This window comes from Chelonia mydas, chromosome 4 (genome assembly GCF_015237465.2).
Source record: "Chelonia mydas isolate rCheMyd1 chromosome 4, rCheMyd1.pri.v2, whole genome shotgun sequence".
NCBI lineage: Eukaryota > Metazoa > Chordata > Testudines > Cheloniidae > Chelonia > Chelonia mydas.
This window is the reverse complement of record NC_057852.1, coordinates 56015995-56037987: the sequence shown is the minus strand read 5'-3', so window position 1 is coordinate 56037987 and position 21993 is coordinate 56015995. Positions and strand designations below refer to the sequence as shown.

Below are 21993 nucleotides of genomic sequence, written 5' to 3'. Positions count from 1 at the left end.
CCATTGAAGCCAAAAGAAGTTTTGCCATGTGGGGCAAGGATTTGTCCCTTGATCTTCATGCCAAGTTTTCTAAAGCAGATGCATGGCTAGTCCAGGAAAAATGTGTGTGCCAATCGGGTAAACGTACTCTTGCCTGCCTACCTACCTGCACACAAAATAACCTGATTTGTGCACACAAATCAAGGGTTTTGCAGGCACAAACTTCCTATGAAACCTTGTCTCTTAATGCGTTTCTTCTCCATCTTGTTGTCAGTTCTGTAATTGTTTATGCTGATGTACAGAAGTCACAGTGGGAGAAGACTGAATGGCCAGAGCACAATCAGAAAGGATGGTGCCATGGTGCGGGGTCAGGAACAGTCAGTAAGTCAACACCACAAGCCAAGCACAGACTGATCGGGGTTCCAGCAAGGCCAAAGACTTCCCTTCTGGGCCTTTCCTTTCCTTCAAGGAGGCCTGGGGAATCTCTCCCGTTCACCTGAACTTTCAAACAGATTGGTATATTCAAATCAGAGGGAGTAACCAGTCCCAGATGGCTGAGTGGATTAAAAGTTTGTAGCCTGAGGTTCCCTTTCCCTCAGGGATGCTCTGATACTGTTACTCTCTGGCAGCTAGGCTGTAGACCTCTGGCTCCTGGTATCCAGTCCCTTCCAGGCTTAAAAGAAAAATCCTTCCTCTGTCACAGAAGCCCTCTCTCTGAAGCTTGCTTCTTCTCTTTTATTTTCAGTTTCTCTTTTGAGTGTTCCCGCTAAACTTTTAGCAGGCATTGCACAGCTGAACTGACTATCTGCAGGCCTGATTGTTAACCCCTTTCTGCCTTAACCTATTAGAGAATTTGTACACCCTGTTGCGGTTGGTTAGTTACTTTCAAACTATAATTCAAAGCTTGAACACACCTACAACCTGGCCTACCCTGGCTAAAATGGCCATGTGCAGAAATCCCTATGCATTGAAATTACAGTACACTGTATGTGAGTAGACCAGGTTTTCTTATGTTGATAACTGTTAAAATATTAGTGTGTGTGACTTTAATACACTGTATATATAAAAAGGTTATCTCTGTAAGCTGGAGAGGGAATGTATATAAAAGAAAGTAGAATTACATTACCTCTGAAAAGTTGTTTAGTAGACTGAACCTAGCTTTGTGGTTTATTGTGGAAATCATCCAACAAGCTATTTTACATGTTCACGTTTCTATGCTTGATAAAAAGTAATTTATTTGTTCTCTTTTTTGTATTCAAACAGCAGTTAAGGAAGCCTGTACCTTATTTCAATCGTAAATAATTCTGCTGATTGCTTTTACATGTTTTAAAAAAAATCCAAACTTCAGAATACATCGATAGTTCTGGAGTCTGAGGTCCTAGAAATGTAAACAACAATTACAGCACAGGCACTGGTAATGTGACCATCCCTATATTGCTCTTTTAGTGTGCTGTCTTGGAAGGGGGCAACTGGTTGGGGCCAAAGAGTCTTATGGTAAACTTAAAACTCCATTTTATTCACTGTAAGAAAGAATGTACCCTGCCAACTGGACCAGCAAAACAACACTGTGTTTTGTTGCCTTTAACCTCTCTCTCTAAAACACTAGATTACTGCATGAAAGTTTTCACTGGCTAAACATTTTGAGGTCTAAGTCAGTAGTATCATCCCAGGCTGTGACCTTTTCATTAGCTAAATAGGATTTGTCCAGGGGTCAGAGAACTACTAAAGAAAACACAGGTGCTGTAAGAAGTGGTGACAACTATAAAGTGGTACTTTTCCCAGTAAGTCAGTACTGAATACCTTCCATAGGATCTACTGCGTCTCTGGATACAGTTTCCGAAGGCAGGCAAAACAGGGGTCCTGACCACTTTTACTCTTTAAGGGACAGCTTGTCCCTGGCCCTAACACAGGTGTGGGAAGGGCACACAAGGAGCCTTCCCTTGCTTGTACTCTCCAAGCAAATGAAAGGTGCCTCAGCCCTTTTTTACTCTGTTTTTGCATCCCTAGAGAGTAAAATACCTCAAAGAGGAAAAGTTGGGCATGGGGTTGTGGTCCTGCCACTCCATACAAGCCTGTAGAGTGGCTAGCTGTACATAAAGAAACACGCTGTGCTATCCAGAGGACATAAGATGCCCTGGAGATGAATGGCACATAAATACTTCAAAAGAATGGGTGTGTATTCTCTATGCTCCCGGGAGCTATAGAAAGATTTGCTCCCTGAGGCACAATCGCTCCGGAACACCAGCTGGGGCATGGTGGCTCCATACATTGTCACAATCCAGCTATGAAGATCAGCTGACCTTTTTTGCAAGAACAGAGCTATTAGCCACAACGTTCAGCCCAAATATCAGTTTGAGCAATCACATGTTGTCTGACTAAATTCTATCTGTAGGTTCGATGGCTCTGCTATTCTTAATCTCCTGGCCAAAATTGTAGTAATGTTGTTGTTTGCTGTTAAATGGCTGCTGCACTTCAGAGTTGGCTACATTTCCACCAGTGGGTGAAGTGATTTCTGTGTATATATATAATTGTGTGTATTTGTGGATCATAATTTCTAAAGCATTTTAGGATCAAAAAGACTGAGGAATACTCAATAACATTTGCATGGCAAAAGGGCAGCATAAATGACTGTGTGCTGAATGCTGTCCTGAGTTTGTAATGTTCCCATTCATCAAGCAGGGTGCGTCAGTGGTTTTATCTCTATCCATTTTGCTACCTAGCCCACATATGGTTATTTATTAAACTTAACCAGGAAACTATTTTGCCATTGATAAATCATAGCTTTTATTTATGGGAATTATATGGATGTAATGGGGTGCCCTCACCTATCGTAAGCACCCCCTTCTGGTCAGGTGTGGGCCTGCTGTTTCTTAGTTCCTGGAACAGGATGGCACCCACCTCTTGCAAGCCCCCTACCCTCTTGGCTGATGGCTTCTTCAGCGGATCTTCAGTGACTCAGCCCTCCAGCTGAGTCTCACACGCTGCCTGTATGTGGAACAGAACACACCCCTTCTGGGGTATACCATCTTTACTTTCAGACCAGGCCTCCTCCCTGGAGACACTGCCCTCTATATCAGTCCAACAAGGCCCGTTGTGGTACCCTCCATTGGTGTGTTCTTTTTGGCAGCCTCCCCCTGGGTTCAGTCTTTAATCAGACCAATAATAAATACCCATCACAGTATCCTTGCTTGGCCTTGCTAGGTTCTGTGCTCATTCCTTGCTTGGTCCCTTCAGCCAGCCAGGAGCTCTTTCCTAGGGCTTGTCTACACTGGCAAGTTTTGTCGATGAAACTAATGTTGACACGAAAACATCGACAAAAGCAAAGTCGCCAAAGTGAGTCTACATTTGCTCCCTCTGTCGACAGATCCTGTCCACCATTGTCGATAGCATGAGCAATGCACTGTGGGTATGTATCCCACGGTGCCTGGCAACACCATCTGTTGCTAGGTGTTGTGGAAAGGTGGAAACGGAGCGCAGCACATCCTGGGATGTGCAAAATGTCCCGTCATGCACCGCTTTGTGTCCCAGCCCTCCAATGGTTTCTGGCTTCCTTTCGTACCATTCTGTCTTTCCTTTCGCACCGTTTTTCCAACTGTCAGTCTTTGTAGTATGCGCCAGCATCTGCAGTGAGAGAGGATGGATCCCACACTTCTCTCCTATGTGCTGTTGACTGTCATAAGGACATCGCGCATGGCAGCAGAGTTACTCGCAAAGTTACCGACAGAGGATGAATCGCAGGCACCCAAGTGTGATATAGACAGCAGCAACGTATCAGTGCTTTTGACATTCACAGAGCAGCTGCATACAGTAGACCATCGCTTTTGGGCTAGGGAAACAAACACTGATTGGCGGGATCGCATTGTCATGCAGGTGTGGGATGATGACCAGTGGGTACGGAACTTTAGGATGGGTAAAGCAACCTTCATGGAGCTATGTGCTGAGCTGGCCGCCGACCTGCGGCACAAGGACACCAGAATGAGAGCTGCCCTTTCGATAGAGAATTGTGTTGCAATCGCTGTGTGGAAGCTGGCGAATCCAGGCTGCTACTGGTCAGTTGCAAATCAATTTGGAGTGGGGAAGTCCACTGTTAGGGCTGTATTACTCCAACTGTGCAGGGCAATAAATCGCATCTTGCTGCAGAGGACTGTGACTCTGGGAAATGTGCATAAAATAGTGGATGGCTTTGCAGAGATGAGTTTCCTTCACTGTGGCGGGGCAAATGATGGCACACACATTCCAATTTTAGCGCCAGACCACCTTGTCTCAGAATACATCAGTAGGAAAGGATACTTCTCCATGGTGTTGCAGGCGCTTGTGGATCACCAGGGGCATTTAACAGACATCAGTACAGGCTGGTCTGGAAAGGTGCATGACGCATGCATCTTCAGGAACAGTGGCCTGTACAGAAAGCTGCAGGTGAGGACTTTCTTTCCAGACCAGAAGATCACAGTGGGGGATGTGGAAATGCCCATAGTAATCCTGGGAGACCCAGCTTACCCCTTACAGCCCTGGCTCATGAAACCTTACACAGGGCACTTGGACATCAGCAAGGAGAGTTTTAACAACAGGTTGAGCAGGTGCCGCATGGTAGTTGAATGTGCCTTTGGCTGTTTGAAAGCTTGCTGGAGGTGTCTCAATGGCAGGCTAGACCTTACCAAGGATAGTATTCCCGTGGTCATAGCTGCGTGCTGCACTTTGCATAATCTGTGTGAATCTAAAGTGAAATGTTTGCTCAGGTGTGGAGCACTGAGGCAGAGGACTTGGCTGCACCGTTTGAACAGCCGGATGCTCGGGCTGTCGGAGGAACCCAGAGGGCTGCTATTAAGATCAGAAAGGCTTTGAGGAGCCACTTTGACAATGAGGGGCACTAACGCATCTGCTTTGGAGTTGCTTCCCTGGTGCATCCATGTACAATTTTGGAGCCCAAGATCCATGCAACAAAATGCTTTAGAAGCCTGTTCCCATGAGTGAATTGATTGCTATACGCTTTTTGTAGAACACAGAATAAAAACACTGTACCATTAAATACCTTAGCCTTTATTTATTGTTAAAAAGGGTAAAACCTCACAACTGTGTGTAGCTCCAGCTATCATTGTTCAAGCTGTGAGAGGGGATGGAATGATGGGGAAACTCAGGAGTGCTGTGAAGTGAAAAGGGACGTGTGGGCATAGAGAGGGGTGGGATTGGCAGAGAATTGTACATATGGATGTGCTGCCATGGAGGTCAACCACAGAACTGCTCAGTCTGCAGCTGTATCAAAGACTTGAGCATTTCTGTCTGATCCTCCATAACTTTTATCATCCTCTCTCTCGCTTGCCTAGCAAATGCTGCATTGGCTTCCCAGTACTCTTTGTGTTCCCTGGTCTGTTTCTCATCAGGCTGAAGCACCTCCCTGAACGTCGTCTTTGCTGCATCTCTGCTTCTGCCTTATCTGCTGAAGCCGGTTGGCAGGGGTGCCTGGTGTGTTCCTCAAGGTCTTGGCTGCTGTGGACAATGCACAGAAGAGGGATTGTTACATTCCAGCAAACGATTGAAACATTTCGGTAACAAGGGCCTTTTGCAACTAGTAGCAATCAGTCTGCTGTTTCTCACTGACTCCAGGCAGGCACACAGATCCGTTAGCACCCCAGTCATGGTGAGTGTCAGGATCGGGGGGAAGGCAGTTGTGCGTACGGACAAAACTGTCACGGCTTGCAGGGCAGCTTTGCAGGGAACTCATTCTAAAATTATCACACGCTTTTTCACAGGTGGCCAACCTGCTTGCTGACATCTCACTGCTGCAGGTGAGCAAGGAAACCAGGACACCACTACTGCATGCTTGCAGCTTTCATCCCGGTCTATATGCAGCTCAGCTATGTGCTGCTTTGGTCCCAGCTCAAGGGATTGCTAAATGGCATTGTACAGTTTCCTACAATGGGGGAACTAACAGGGCTGCAATCCCTTGGAATCTACCGCAGAGGATTAACAAGTACCTCTGTTAACAAGGGAAACTTTCCAGAGCCTCTCTCTGGAGGATTCCCTGCAGGTCTCTGTCCATCCCCACCCTGCTTGGCCATGCAGATTAGTACAGGGCAATGTCCAGCTCACATAAAACACTACCTGCCTCCCACTTTTCGATTCCCTACACAAGCCACAGCAACTTATGTGGTGTCTCATCTGCTTTCTGCCCCATAAAGCACTTCTGGAGTGGAGAAAAGTTTCTGGCTGCCTGGCCCACTGGATGACCCCGTTGGGAGCTCCACATCCTCTTCCAGCTCCATTTCTTCATCCACAATTTCAGCCTCCGGGTTACCCCCCTCTTTCTGCTGCCTCCAAAGTATCCACTGGGCTATCGGTGGTGGAGATGCAGTCACCACCGAGGATAGCATTCAGCTCCTTAGAAGTGGCAGGTCTTAGCTGCACCACCAGAGCGATGGTTTGCCTCCCACACCTTATGGTATGCCTGCCTCACCTCCTTTATCTTCGCTGTGCACTGCTGCGTGTCCCGATCATAGCCCTTTTCACACAAGCCTCAAGAAATTTGCCCATATGTGTCCCGATTCCTATGGGTCAATCGCAGCTGTGACTGAACAGACTCCTCTTCCCATATACTGATCAGATCCAACAACTCAGCAGTGGTCCAAGCGGGAGCATGTTTGGTGCAATAGCTGAGTAACTTCAGTTTCAAACAATCATAGAATATCAGGGTTGGAAGGGACCTCAGGAGGTCATCTAGTCCAACCCCTGGCTCAAAGCAGGACCAATCCCCAATTTTTGCCCCAGATCCCTAAATGGCCCCCCTCAAGGATGGAACTCACAACCCTGGGTTTAGCAGGCCAATGCTCAAACCACTGAGCTATCCCTCCCCCCCAGCCATGCTTACCTGGGAAGTCACCTGGGAAGCTCACATGGGAAACCAGCAAGCAGGAAATGAGATTTAAAATTCCCTGGGCTTGCAAGGGGGAGGGGCGGGTTGGCTGCAGGGCAGCGGAGTTCAAACTGCTGACCAGAGGCAGCATGGGAATTGTGGGACACTTTCTGGAGGCCAATAAAATAAAAAAAAAGGAGTGTCTACACTGGCTGTTCGTTGGCAATAAAGGGAGGGGAAAAGACAAAAGTCTCTCATAGGGATGAAAGTTTTTTGTCGACAAAAGTGGGCTTTTTTTTGACAGAAGTCCCATTTCAGTGTGTACGCTATCGCTGTTTTGTCGCAAAAACCTGCCTTTTGGCAACAAAATTTGCCAGTGTAGACTAGCCTTTGCTTCCCCTCAATCATCATCAGCCCAATCTGGGCTCAGCCTTCCCACACTGAGCTATCCATGGTCCTGTTGTTCTTCCAGCCAGCCAGGAACCCAGTCCTCTCTCTTCCAACTCCAGGCAGCAACTGACTGCTCTGTCTCTGTTGCTTCTTTTTTATAAGGCCCTCCTTGCCCTTGATTGGCCACTCCAGCATCCCCTCCAATTGGCTGTTTCCCCTGCAGCCACTCTAGGCTGCCTGGAGGACTTCTCTGCTCTTTCCTGGGGCAGGGTGAGGCAGGGCTGCAACGCCTCCAGATCTAGTCCATCCTGTCACAATGGATCAACAGGATAATAAGACATTGGTTTTTATCCTTCATTCAAGCTTTGCTCTTTGTGTTGGCTTTCAAATACACAATTAATTTCTTTACATGTGCCAGGATTGATCTCATTATAAACTAAATGGAAATATCTGACTATTATTCATCTCATACTACAGAGTCCCAGTACAATCTTATAATAGTTAAATATGCATATATTTAAGAATCGTACTTCAGAAATATTGCCTGTGGAGTCAATCAGATTGGATGAGTGGCATACGGTATGTGGATGGGTTTTAATGACCACTGTTGGTTTTAGTTATGACTTAGCTAAGTAACTATTTACTAAATATGAATACATGTTAAATTTTTTCCAATTACTTCTTAAAAGTAGCCCAGTTTCAATATCTTCATAGTTAGGCCCTAACCCTATGGAGGGATCCATGTGAGTAGTCCCTCACACCCATATGATGAGGACCTTAATTTGTGAATGGGGCAGGTGTCTCAATAAGAACTACTGTTCTGATATTTCACAGCAAGAAATCCTGTTTGATTCCGCAGTTTTCAATTCAGGGAAGGAAGTTTAGTTTGAATGCATGAAAAAGGTGGGAAACTTTCAAAACTGTAATGTAAGTTATATGGAAAATAGGTTTTTCAGTTGGTTAAACCACAGAAATTAACCATAATTTGTCATTGTACTTCCCTTTAATAGTCAGCCATGTATAAAAAATACAGCTCTAAAAATGAACTGACTCACCAGACAGCATTTACTTCTGGGAAAAGGCCAACCTACAAATGTTTAACCATATCACAAACTATCTTTATATTCTGTAGTTTAAGATGCATCCTGCTTATTTGTTAAATGTCTAATTGTATGTAGTCAGATGGTCATTCCTATTACAGATTTAAAAAAGTGGTTGTATACTTGTGAAGAAAATACCAGTACAGAAACAAACATAATATGATACAGAACCATGAAATCTAATGTCCTCTCTACAGTCCCTATTCAGGACAGCACTTGAGCATGTGTCATCCTTTTGACAGTCAGTGACATCCTACTGACATCAAGGGAACTTAAATACACACTTAAGTGCTGTTCTAATTTGGAGCCATTGTGCATAATTCCTACTACCATTGGAGTAATGAACTAGTAACTCTTGCAACTGGTCTAAGACATTTTATAATACCCAGTAGTAACAAGCAGGAGAGACCTTACAAATATATAAAGCAGTGTAAGCACCTATACAATATATATAAAGTAATAAACTCCATTTCCTTAAGTAAAACCAGTTAACTAATGTTAACACTATAGCAATCTCTTTCAACTGTTGAGAAAATCTGAGATTATGCCATTAAGTGACTGCGAGAAATATAAATGTGTTGTAAACTGTCTCCTATATATTTCCACTTTCTCTCTGCAACTTCTCTATAATTAACACCTCTCTTTATCTTGTTCTTCTTGACTATCTTTGTTCTTTTCAAGTTAAATAATTTAATACCTTCTCTTCCTCTCGTTTAAGCTCTTTATCTTGTGATCCGCGTTCCTTTATACTGAAATCTCTGCTGTCTAAATGCATAATCAGATGACATCCATTACTGTAGAATTTAAAAATCCCAGCACATTCACTAAAAACATCTAACTGTGTAGTTATTAGACATCAAGGTATGTCATGCACGTGAGAGGATGAATACACAAAAGAAAGAGAAATTTAAGAGACTGAATGTGCTGCAGAGGGAGCCAACTTCTAGATATGACTTAAGAATTACCTATCTTGGATGTTCACATTAAGGGCTTGTCTACACTAGCGAGCTTACAGCGGCACAGCTGTACTGTTGCAGCTGTGTCACTGTAAGATCACTCGTGTAGCCACTCTATGCCAACAGGAGAGAGCTCTCCATTTGTGCGTCGACAAAACAAAATCACCTCCATAAGCGGCGGTAGCTATTTCAGCGGGAGAAGTTCTCCCGCCAACATAGCGCTGTCCACACCGGCGCTTCTGTCCGTGTAATTTATGTAACTCGGGAGAGAGGGGTTCACGCCCCGGGGCGACATACGCTTTATACCAACAAAAGTGATAGTTTAGACAAGCCCTATATTCAGAGTGGTGCATTCTATTACTCTCTATCTTTTAAAATATGAAAAATGGTTACTGTTGACAAAATCCTGTTCACCGTACACAAATAGTCCTGTTGACATCAGTAGAGCTACTTGTGTGAGTCAAGCAGGCAGGATTTGGTTCCACATAACTATACATCTCATGATGCTATTGGATCTTGCAGAAGGAGATGCAAAGGGCATAAAGAGGCAGAAGAAGCATCTCGGAGTCTCTGAGGGGTATCACACATTCTTTTCTGGAAAAAAAAACGGAACAAGTTTGAAGGTTAGTAATGTGAAAACTGAGAGACACTATACAGTTTTCAACTGGTGTGCTGTGTCTAAGCCATAACCAGATTTATCCTATAATATTTCCAGAGTATAATGGACAATACACCTGCAGATGCACCAGCTGATGCTGAGATCTGGTCAGATCCCATTAGCTGATTAGGATACTCAAGGGAGCTGCATGGGAAAATCCTGAGGAAAGCCTAGTTACTGCAGGAAGTGGGTGTGGGTGATTCAGTATCTGCCACTCTGCCCTGAGTTAACACTGAACAATTTCTATAGGACATGATGATAATGTTCACACTGAACAATGCTATAGGGCATGATAATGTTAGAGGTGCTGTCTTGCAGTACAGAGAAAATCAGTCATGGTCCTTGAATTATACCTTCTTAGAGTTTTCCTCCTCCCTAGCCCCATTCTGTGGGTGAAGTTGATCTGGCCCTATAATATCAAAGGTCAGTGACTAAAATGTGCTTTATTTTACTTAGAAGACCCACATGCCAAGAGACATAGTAATAACTGGGAAACAGATTTTAGATTAGAAAACAAACACTAAAAAATAATTAGGGATAAGTTATGGATTCAATCTACGAAAACATCTCTGCATAAGCCCTCTGAATATGCAGTGTAAAATACTGCATAGATCCTAACATCCAAAGGCTATATAAAATGAGTAGCAGATACAGGTCTATGCCAGCAACGAAATTCAGCAATTGGCAAGTTCTAACACATGATTACAGTATCCCAAAGTTCAGATCTTCTAGAAACAAGTTGTTAAACAAAGCAACCTGATAATCTCTTGTAAAAATGAATGTTTGTTGTGTTATTTGGCATAGACAAAAAGTTGACCCTTTTGGTGACTGGTGCCAGACTTGTTATTGCACCCCACAGACTAGCCTCTTTCTTTCCAATCTCAGCAACTCAGTACCATAAAGAATGATATTCTGGATGTGGAAAAATTTACTTGCATGGAATATGATAAAAATAATGGCTACCTGGCTAATTAGCATCCTTCTCTTAACCATTCTGAATCTGATACGCACTCGGCTATCGCAGCTAGCTTATTCTTCCCTTTACCTTATTGATCTTCTCTGATATTGCTGTGTATTTTACTCCTAGCAGTTATTCAGTGGGTATTTTCTTGTTGCCAATACTCTGTCAGTGATTTGTTATCCTATTTCTGTTTTTTTTGCTGTCACTCTCAATTTTTTTAAAAAAAGTAACAAAGCCAGAAGACATGGATGAAACATTAATTTCCTTTGTTTTTAAAAAATCATAAAGTTGCCCATTCTACAATGCGTAGGCCAGTCCCAATTTCAACTGGCCTATGCCTTGACCCTGAAGACTAATGTGCAGGGTATTAGTAAGTTCAGGATTGAATTCAGGAACAGAAAACCTTTTTGCTATAGAGATTTGTTATTGTTCCAGAGGACCAATCAAAAACAGGGACATATCATGCAAACTGTCTTTAGAGACAGTTTCAAAATATATTCTACAGAAAGGCATGTGCTAGTGTTGTATTACTAAAAAGAAAAGGAGTACTTGTGGCACCTTAGAGACTAACAAATTTATTTGAGCATAAGCTTTCGTGAGCTACAGCTCACTTCATCGGATGCATTCAGTCCACTGAATGCATCCGATGAAGTGAGCTGTAGCTCACGAAAGCTTATGCTCAAATAATGCTCAAATAAATTTGTTAGTCTCTAAGGTGCCACAAGTACTCCTTTTTCTTTTTGCGAATACAGACTAACACAGCTGCTACTCTGAAACCTGTTGTATTACTATGTACTTTGGGGCTGATGCTGCAAATAGTCCCACAGATTCTAATGTGGGTTTCATTATTGCATATTTGTAAGATCCGGCCCAATGCTAACAAAGGTAAACTATAAACTGTAGAAGTCTGAGTAACTTAACATCATTTATAGATAAACTGATGTATATTAATTCACACCTCTACACTTTCAATGCAGTCATGGGGGATTTAGCCATGCAACTCAGAGTCAAAAGCATTCAGAAAACTGAAACTCTTGTAAGACTTTGGAATTGTAAGGGACAGCATCCAGTTTCTTTGCTTTTACAACAGTCTGCATAGCATGCACAGAAGAGATTTTGGCTAAGCCATAACAATGGGTAAACTGAGTTTTAGCATACATAGACAAGAAAGTGTCCACAAGTGACCTGCTTTCATCAGTAATGTGAATGACGTGTAAGACTGGAGTAACATAGTGGCAAATCAGGCCCTCTAAGCATGTTATGAAAATTATCACTGGAATTGAGGGCTAACATTGAATAACTGGCTCTCTTTTTTTAGCATGTGCTAACAACTATACATGTACATCTCAAGCACAAATATTGTGGATGTATTGGCTGGATTTTGCATGTGCCAGTTACATCAACAAGACAAACCTGCCTGCACATACAGTTGTAAATGCACAAATGAAGGCTAGGTGGAGGCAACCTACAGACTGTTTTAAAAAATTACAAGGAAGCTTAGTGGCTAGACATAAAATGACTAGTTGAAACAATAGTAAAGAATAAAATTGTCAGACACATAGAAGAACATAAATTGTTGCGCAAAAGTCAACATGGTTTCTGTAAACAGAGATCATGTTTTACTAATCTATTAGAAAAAAGAGTACTTGTGGCACTTTTGAGACTAACAAGTTTATTTGAAAATAAGCTTTTGAAAGCTTATGCTCAAATAAATTTGTTAGTCTCTAAGGTGCCACAAGTACTCCTTTTCTTTTTGCGGATACAGACTAACAGGGCTGCTACTCTGTAATCTATTAGAGTTCTTTTAGGGGGTCAACAAACATGTGGACAAGGGGGATCCAGTGGACATAGTGTACTTAGATTTCCAGAAAGCCTTTGACAAGGTCCCTCACCAAAGGCTCTTACGTAAATTAAGTTGTCATGGGAAGTTCCTTTCATGGATTGAGAACGAGTTAAAAGACAGGGAACAAAGGATAGGAATAAATGGTAAATTTTCAGAATGGAGAGGGGTAACTAGTGGTGTTCCCCAAGGGTCAGTCCTAGGACCAGTCCTATTCAATTTAATCATAAATGATCTGGAGAAAGGGGTAAACAGTGAGGTGGCAAAGTTTGCTGATGATACTAAACTGCTCAAGATAGTTAAGACCAAAGCAGACTGTGAAGAACTTCAAAAAGATCTCATAAAACTAAGTGATTGGGCAACAAAATTGCAAAGGAAATTTAATGTGGATAAATGTAAAATAATGCACACTGGAAAAAATAACCCCAACTATACATACAATATGATGGGGGGGCTAATTTAGCTACAACTATTCAGGAGAAAGATCTTGGAGTCATTGTGGATAGTTCTCTGAAGACGTCCACGCAGTGTGCAGTGGCAGTCAAAAAAGCAAACGGGATGTTAGGAATAATTTAAAAAGGGATAGAGAATAAGACGGAGAATATCTTATTGCCCTTATATAAATCCATGGTACTTCCACATCTTGAATACTGTGTCCAGATGTGGTCCCCTCATCTCAAAAAAGATATATTGGCATTAGAAGAGGTTCAGAAAAGGGCAACTAAAATGATTAGGGGTTTGGAACGGATCCCATATGAGGAGAGATTAAAGAGGCTAGGCCTTTTCAGCTTGGAAAAGAGGAGAATAAGGGGGGGGGATATGATAGAGGTATAAAAATCATGAGTGGTGCGGAGAAAGTGAATAAGGAAAAGTTATTTCCTTGTTCCCATAATATAAGAACTAGGGGCCACCAAACGAAATTAATGGGTAGCAGGTTTAAAACAAATAAAAGGAAGTTCTTCTTCACTCAGCACACAGTCAACCTGTGGAACTCCTTGCCTGAGGAGATTGTGAAGGCTAGGACTATAACAGGGTTTAAAAGAGACCTGGATAAATTCATGGAGGTTAAGTCCATTAATGGCTATGAGCCAGGATGGGTAAGGAATGGTGTCCCTAGCCTCTGTTTGTCAGAGGGTGGAGAAGGATGGCAGGAGAGAGATCACTTGATCATTACCTGTTAGGTTCACTCCCTCTGGGGCACCTGGCATTGGCCACTGTCGGTAGACAGGATACTGGGCTGGATGGACCTTTGGTCTGACCCGATATGGCCTTGCTTATGTTCTTATGATTCTATCTCTGTCATTATTAGGGTTGCAGCTAAGTTGTGTCAGTAGTAATGCCAGGTGGTATTACCTGTATAGCATCTTATTATTGGCACTTCTCATTATAAGACCCTGGTTCAGTAGCTTATAGTTCTGCCAAACTTTAAATATTTACGCTGTAATTTTCCACAATGGGTGTCTCCCTCAGGTTGATTTTTTTTTTTTTTTTTAATTTCAGCCATTTCTGAGATGCCCAGGCAGTGTGGCGGAGAGGCCTGCCTGATTCAAATTCAGAAAGGACAAGAGTCAAACATGGGGTGGAGCGAGTAGATGGGACATGGAGTACATGTGGGGAAACAGGACTGGAGACTGGTGAGATGTGGGGAGAGGGAAACTGGGTATGGGCTTAGAGGGGAGAGTGGGTCAAGGAGCCCGGGGAGAAGACCATGAGCCTGGATGAGAAGCCCTTGGAGGGAGATTTGGACTGGATCCAGTGGAGATGGAGAACATAGGTGGGGGCATGTGGAGGTGACTGGATGCCAGAGTTGGGGAGAGAGATTGGCTGAGAAGCCGGGAAAAAGGGTTTCAATGATGATAATGAAGTGATCGTAGCAGTTGAGTTTCTGAACATACAGGACAACGACTTCTACAAGATGGTCACAGCCAAGCTGAAGCTGCACTGGACCAAGTGCACTGATGTCAAGGGGGACTATATTTAAAAAAACAAACAAACAATTAAATGAAAATTATGTTTTTTTCTTTGTCAGGCTGGAACCTTTCTGAAATACAGCAATCAGTTACTTCATTAGCTCAAGTAACTGGTCAAAGCAGTGGATCTAAAGATTACAACCCTTCACACAAACTATGTTGGTATCAATATGATACTACATGATGGAAGGTTTTTCAGAGTTTGCCTTTTTTAAAACCTAGGAAGTTATGCACAACGAAAGCTGCTAAAAGAACATTATTAAAGTTGCAAAGTCAAGCACTCCAAAGTTAGAAAATGCCAGAATTAAGGTGACCCAGGCAACCTTAATTTGGTTCCCTTGTGGATATGCATTCTGATACAGTCATTAACTACATGAACACATAATTTTTCCAGAGGCCCCTTGCCTACTTCAGTACATAGTATGGATCTGCTATAGAGATGAATCACAGTTAGATAGTGAAGAATGCTGTTGTCTGTGTAGGATTACTGCATCATTTGTAGCAGATGTTGGAAGGCGTGTAATGATTGAGGCAAGAGATTGCAGGAAGAACAAGGATGGTCTCGTGCCCTAGAGAACTGGATTCTATCCCTGCCTCTGCCACAGAATCCCTTTGTGATTCTGGTCAAATCCCTTTAGCCCAACTTTTCACAGGTAGTCACTAATTGTGTATTCCTTGTTTTGTGAGTGTCTGACTTGAAACTTGGGGTCTGATGTGCAGAAGTGCTGATCAGTCACAATTGAAGTCATTGGGAGCTGTGCTTTGAACATATAAAGTGCAATACAATTCTAAGATCCTAGGTGTCTCAAATAAGGCACCCAAAATTCAGGTACTTTTGACCTTAATCATTCTTTGCCTCAGTACCCCATCTGTAAAATGGAGATAACACCCTTTGTGTGACAGGGGTATTCTGAAAATAAATACATTAATATGCGTAAAACACTCATATATTATAGTGATGAGTGCCATATGAAAGCCCATCAGGAAATTAATAATCCTGTCTTCAGAGCAAATAGTATAGTGTACAGAGAATAGGGCATTGTGTCACACATTGAACACTGAGAATCATGGGTGGCAAGTCCTATGGACCTGGGCACCAGGAATATTCCAGCAATGGCTGAGGCCGGGTTTCTCCCTCGGCGCCATTATTCTGTGAACTGCCAAAAAAGTATTGATCATGTAATTAAAGACTATCATAATGCATATACACAATGGGTGGGGGAGCAAATTAAGGATGGACAGGAAGCCTTAATTCTGGAATTCCTTAACTTTTGAATGGTTGGCTTTGCAACCTTCATGATGTGTTTTAGTGTATTTTTGTCTTTGTGTTAACATTGAAGTAAATAATATAGGTGTTTATCTTTTGCTTAGTAACAATGGTAGCTCATTTAATGAGCCCTGATAAACTTGGACATGCCTTTCAGCCCTACTGGGGCAGAGTAAGGTCCCAATTTCCCCAGCTGTAGAATAGGGCTGGTAATGTTTGTAAAAGGCTTTGTGATCCATGGATGAACTGTCCATATAAATACTGTTACCTGATGAATAGTAGGTAAAAACCCATTCCAAATATATTTCAGTAGGTGCAGTCCCATAACTATTGTAACCACCCATTGATATTGTGAAAACAGCTGCAGGACCATTTCAACTATTGCTGGGAGCAGTTTAAATATTAAGGCATACCACAAGAGAAGATCTATATATAAAATACAAGGACATTGACCAGAGGATGGTTCTAGTCAAATCAGGACTTGTGAAGTCTGACAGAAAACACATAGATCAGCATGATTGCTTGCATTATAAAATCAGCTGCTGTGATCTATTTTTCAAAAGACAACCAATCCTTACACACATGTATGTTAGCGGATTTTGCAAGTTTTGCACTTATGTATCTGAGATTGGAATTAGGTCCATAATGTGCTTTGATCAGCTATAGTAAAATGCACAAACATTTTTAACTGTGCAAATTTCTCCTTATGGGGTGGGAGAAGATGCAGCCCTACATATTCTGAAAATTCAGGTACGGCATGTGCACTTAAACATACACTAAATTGTTCAGGATACCTGGCCATACACACTTACATAGGTGAGATCAGAACTGAGCTGTGAGCTACAAACAGTAAACATTTATATACTGGAAAGCAACAGCAGCATAAACTTACCTTAAACACTTAAAAATCAGATATCAGGAACAATTATGTGCTTAAAACACCACTGAACAAAGGGCACTATGAAAGTACTGGTGTGAGCAGTTACAATGATAAAACGTTTCATACTTTATCATTTCCTTGTTAATGTGCTTTAGAGGAAGGGGGTCATGGCCAGTCTGAGACTGGACTAATGAATCCATCAAGGAAGCTGATACAAGAGAGGAATAGAAAATTGAAAGAGCAAGTCGAGCACCAGAATCAGATTTTTATGATACTCTGTTTTAATGGAGATTTATTTAGTATTGAAATAAGCCTGCTGACTTTCAGCTAAAGACTAGAAGAGAATCATATATATTTTTCTAAGTCTGAAAGCAAGCTAGTCATTCATATGATAAATCACAAAAGATTAAGTTGGCTTTAGTTTATAGTAAGTGTTCCTTTTCCTGGAGGCAGGGCAGATGAGTTAGAATGAGTTCAGACTGAGAGGGAATCTGCTTTTTGTGGTGATGCAGTGGTAATGATAAGTGGATAAACTTGAAGACAATGATGATGAATCTGCCATATGTGGTTTTATCACATCATTTAAATGACCAAAAGTAATTCTTTTTTGCTCTCTGTAATTTGACTACATGGAAACATAGGATTATTAATGAAAGAGAATCAGATTTCACCTTGGAGAACTTCATCATTAAGGGAAAAACACAGTTATTTGGTAAGGATCTATAGTGCTTGGTGCTCTACAAGACACAAAGGAAAACACAGCCCAAAGAGTTTACAGTTGAAAGCCCTGCTCCAACAAGAAATGTATGGACTCCAGTTCCCGCAATCCACTTTTCGTGAGCTGGAGTCTTACACCTGTGTGGATCAGACTGCAGGATCAAGGCCAATATAGACAACTTTGAAGCCATTAAGCCTCCATCTATTTAGATCAATTAGAGCACTTGAATTCTCAGAAAAGTACTTTGTAGGCTCTGTGGTAATCTGTATACAAACAAAAATTTTTTTATGCTAGTGTGTAGGAGCATATCTCAACCCAGGCACACACAGCCTACTCCAAACTACACACCAGTAACACCCAGTAATAATCTGAACAGAGAAACTAGTCTCCCTCGTTCAGTTTCTGACATTTTTTGTTTTATTGTGAACAACCTTCCTTCCAAATAAAGCGTATTCTACGTCTTACACGCCTGTTTCACAAACTGTCCTAGTGATGAATTAATCTAAACGATATTACACAAGTCAGAACTATGATCATAGACTTAAGAACAAAATATGATATCTATATTTGTTTAAAGAAAATAAGTATTTGTGGCACCTTGGAGACTAAAAAATTTATTTGAGCGCATCTGATGAAGTGAACTGTAGCTCACCAAAGCTTATGCTTAAATAAATTTGTTAGTCTCTAAGATGCCACAAGTACTCCTTTTCTTTTTGTGGATACAGACTAACAGGGCTGCTACTCTGAAACCTATATTTGTTTAGTAATTAGACTGCCAGATGTATTTTTCTATGCTGTTCCTATTGTCATATAAACAATAACTTCAACTGTCAATGTTATAAATCAAAGGGGGTCAGTTCAACGGCGTTCAGAAGCAAACTGGGGGGATCCATTCTACAAGTTGGCCCAGTAAGTGAGCTTATCAGTTGTTGACCAGAAGAAGCAATCGGTTAAACCACTTCTGGAAGGCCACTAATTGTGGTCTCCTGGGTGAAGAAAAACTTGCTGTGATGGTAGAGCCTGGAGGTGACAAACACTGAACTTTTGCTTGAATTTTGGCGGTTGTAGCCCTCTGGGCAAATAGCGGCTACAAACTAAGGGATGGGTCCATGCTCTCCTTGCTTGGTAGTTAAAAGAATCCTGAAAGGCCAGTGGATCGAGGTCTACTTTTAACAGTAATTCACTCTTACATTTTATCAGACAATTTCCAGAACCTGAAACTTCCTTCTTTGCCAAAAATTGTTTCCTGCCAGATTGTGCAGCACAGGCACCGGTTGCTGATTACAGCCTAGTCTCCCCTGCTGCATGCGGGAGTTTTCCACACCCCCTGCCACGAACAAAGAAGCGAGTCATTCCAGCAACCAGCCTCCCATTGCAAACGCGCCCATTGGTTTGCAAAGGTCGCTCGGGAGGAAGGCGCACGTGTTGCTCCGACTGTCCCTCGCGCCGTGGCCGTCCCTGCCCCAGGCGCCCCTTTACAGCGGGCCCAGCTGCGATTGAGGAGGAGGAGCGCGCGCTCCCCCAGCCCGGCCCCGGGGAAAGCCTCCAACCCCGGGAACTGAAAAGCCGAGTCACCCCTCCCCCCGGCTCGCGCGTCAAACGCCGGGCGTCACGGACACATTGTAATGTATCAAAAAAGCGCGCAGCCCCCTAATCGCATAAGCCTCCGGCACGGGCGCCAGCCCCGCCGCCCACGGAACCTGGAGGGGGCTCCCCGGGCGGGCCGCAGCCGTGCCCCGGCGGCAGGAGCAGCTCCCTGGCGCTGCCCCGCGGTCCTCGCGCGCTGGCCGGGCTGCAGCCGCCGGCGCCCGCCTGAGCTAGCGGAACTGCCCGCGCCGGGGGTAGCCGCGGAACTCCGCGCCGCGGAGGCAGCGGGCGCTGCAGCCCGACCCCCCTCTGATCTCGCGCGGCGCCCGGCCGGCCGGCGTTCCCTTGCCTGGGGGGAGCTCGGGGCTGCGGCGGGAGCCGGTGCGAGTCTATTAGCAGGCGCGTGGTAATGATGGCGGCGCTCAGTGAGACTTTCCCTGTCACTGGATACTACTCCCGGCTCCTGCCCGCCGCCGCGGCAGCCCCGCTCCGAGCCCGCCCTTTGCAGCAGCGCCGCCGGGCAGGGGCCAAAGGCGCGCGTGGGGCGGCCGGCGCGAGGGGGCGCCGCGCAGCATGGGGCTGCTGGAGCGGACGCGGAAGGAATGGTTCATTCTGGGGATCGTGCTGGTGATCGCCGTGGCGAAGCTGGAGCCCGCCGTCGGGGTGAAAGGGGGTAAGTCCGATCCCGGACCGCGCCGGCTGCCGCCAGGGGCTCGCCAAGCCAGCGAGAGAGAGATGGGGCGCGGCGGGGGGCATTGAACAGGTGCCGGCCGTGCCCTGCGCGGCGCCCCTCGCCGAGCCCCCCTCTCGGCTCGTTCGCAGGCAGGCAGGCGAGGGGCTGAACCCGAGCGGGTGGGGGCAGCGTCCCCTGCCGCAGATCACAAGTTTTGGGGGGAACCAGACCAACCCCGGGGTTACTTTCAGGGCACAGCATCCTGTCGCCCCAGGAATGTAGCGTTACTCCGCCAGGCGTGGCCGTTGCTTCCAGTAACGGGGCAAACCCCCCGCCCCGCCAGCCCCCGCGGGGCGTTGGGCTGCGCAGGTTATGGGCCGCGGAGCCCCCAGCACAGGGCTCCCTTGCGGCTCCAGGGCCCGCGCTGACACGTTGCACTGAGAGCCGGGCGCGACTTCCGTGTGCCGGGATTGGATGGCGGTACAGTGCTAGCTACCAGCACAACCTTGCTCAGTCGGGAAGGGTGGATTTTTCTGCAGCTGTCCAACTTGAAGAGAAAGGTGGTTTTTTTGAGTGAGGTTTGTAAGTGTCTCATTGAAATATACACCAAAAAAATCCCTGATCACAAGAGAAAGGAGACACTTTAAAATGATCTAAAATGAGTCCAAAATTAAGGAACCTCCTTCCAAATGAGTGACTCTAATAACTGGACAAATAACATTTAATCACACTCAAGTTTTAAGCGATGGCAAATCGTATTATAAGGGATATGTTTCAAATGTGGGGAATTCAGTCTTGCTAGTCCCAGTTTTTTTCCTGACTTTTTTTTAAAGTTGTGTATAGCATAAGGTGTTTTGTATGTAATACACAGACTGTTTTTGTATCTCCTGGAGTCAGGCCTATGTAAATTCAGGATTTCTCTGTAAATAGCTTGTCTCCAGCAATGCAGAAGTTGGGTGGATTCAGTGTAGAATCAAGCTCTGTATGAACTTTGAGATCATTGACTTGTGTAGAGGATTCAGTTTTTCCGTGACCGTCAATAATGTATCTTTCATATGCGAGAGGAGACAGGATCTCCTCTTTTGGAGTAGAGCGTAAAGGCCTGCCTGCTTGCTACTGCAATTTTAGTCATGTCAGATTAGTACTACTAAAAGTATGAAATAAAAAGGAAAGAGAGAATTTTAAAATAAGATCCACTAACTGAGTTTAGATAGTAGCGTGGTCAGAACTCCATTAGTAATGCTTAAAAATGGAGGCTGGGTTTTTGTTTTCAGCATTCCCACATGAGGCATGGTTCCTACCCCAAAAGGGTATTTGTCATTTTTATAAGAGTGAAAAATGTTAATTCCTTTGAAAGAGTGTACAAACATAGGCTTTTGATTCAGTGGGGTTCCTTGGAGGTGCAGGGGTCTGCCCATGAAGATCTAACTGCTGGACTGGGACCTTAGTGTGTTTAGAAATCATATACAGCTGGAGGTGTACTACACTGCCCCAGGGAGCCCTGTGTAGGGGTGCAGCTTGCTTTCCACTGTGCAGCCAACCAGCCTGTCAACCTGCTGGCTGGTACATGTTGCAATTCTGACTGGCCCATATGTGTGCAGCCCAGAGGTGTGAGAAGGCTCCTTATTTGCCACTTACCACTTAATATTTCCGCATTAAGGCAAGGCAGAATCTGCCCCATGGTAACCAACAGGTTTTGTATACATAGGCATACTTTTCATTGCATCATGCCTTTCATTGCTATCTCTCTCCGTTAATTAGTCTTGTTTGTTTTTGTTTTAAAATAAGAATGACATTCACTTAAATAGCAAAACTTAGTCTTTTAAACAGACTTTAAAGTTAATGATCAAAGTGCTCCAAATATTTCTCTACATTCTGAAATATTTAATTACTTTGGTATATTATAACTTTTTATAGTGTTATTTCCTTAAGTGGTTCACTTTGTTTTTGTGGTTTTGTTTTTTTTTAGGACCACTGAAGCCAGAAATTACCATAACATATATTGCTGTTTCAGCTATATTCTTTAACAGTGGACTCTCATTAAAAACTGAGGTACTGTAAATAAGTTCTCTTTGGTTCTTTCTTATTTTATTTTAGAAGTTTGGGCTGATCTTGAACAGGCCTGAATGTAGTTAGGCACATCAAATTATTGACTCTTTTTTGTTGG

The 21993-nt window shown here is 43.8% G+C and overlaps 1 protein-coding gene and 1 long non-coding RNA gene across 4 annotated transcripts in view; one reads left to right on the top strand and one right to left on the bottom strand.

Moving 5' to 3' along the window:
• Positions 1-5206: 5206 nt before the first annotated feature.
• Positions 5207-19086, bottom strand: LOC122465643. The gene is made up of 3 exons (XR_006290634.1): positions 18757-19086; positions 9692-9866; positions 5207-5460 (listed from the first exon to the last, which is right to left on the bottom strand). It is a non-coding gene; the product is annotated as an uncharacterized LOC122465643 (long non-coding RNA).
• A 151-nt stretch (positions 19087-19237) lies between these two features.
• Positions 19238-21993, top strand: part of SLC10A7 (solute carrier family 10 member 7) — a 189737-nt gene continuing 186981 nt past the window's right edge. The window contains exons 1-2 of one of the 3 annotated variants that reach the window (XM_037897362.2): positions 19238-19826; positions 21796-21878. In XM_037897362.2, the coding sequence (XP_037753290.1) occupies positions 19727-19826; positions 21796-21878 (183 nt within the window). In that variant the 5' untranslated portion in view covers positions 19238-19726. The remainder of the gene's footprint in view (positions 19827-21795; positions 21879-21993) is intronic. The other 2 variants (XM_037897360.2, XM_043545777.1) reach the window with 2 other exon arrangements.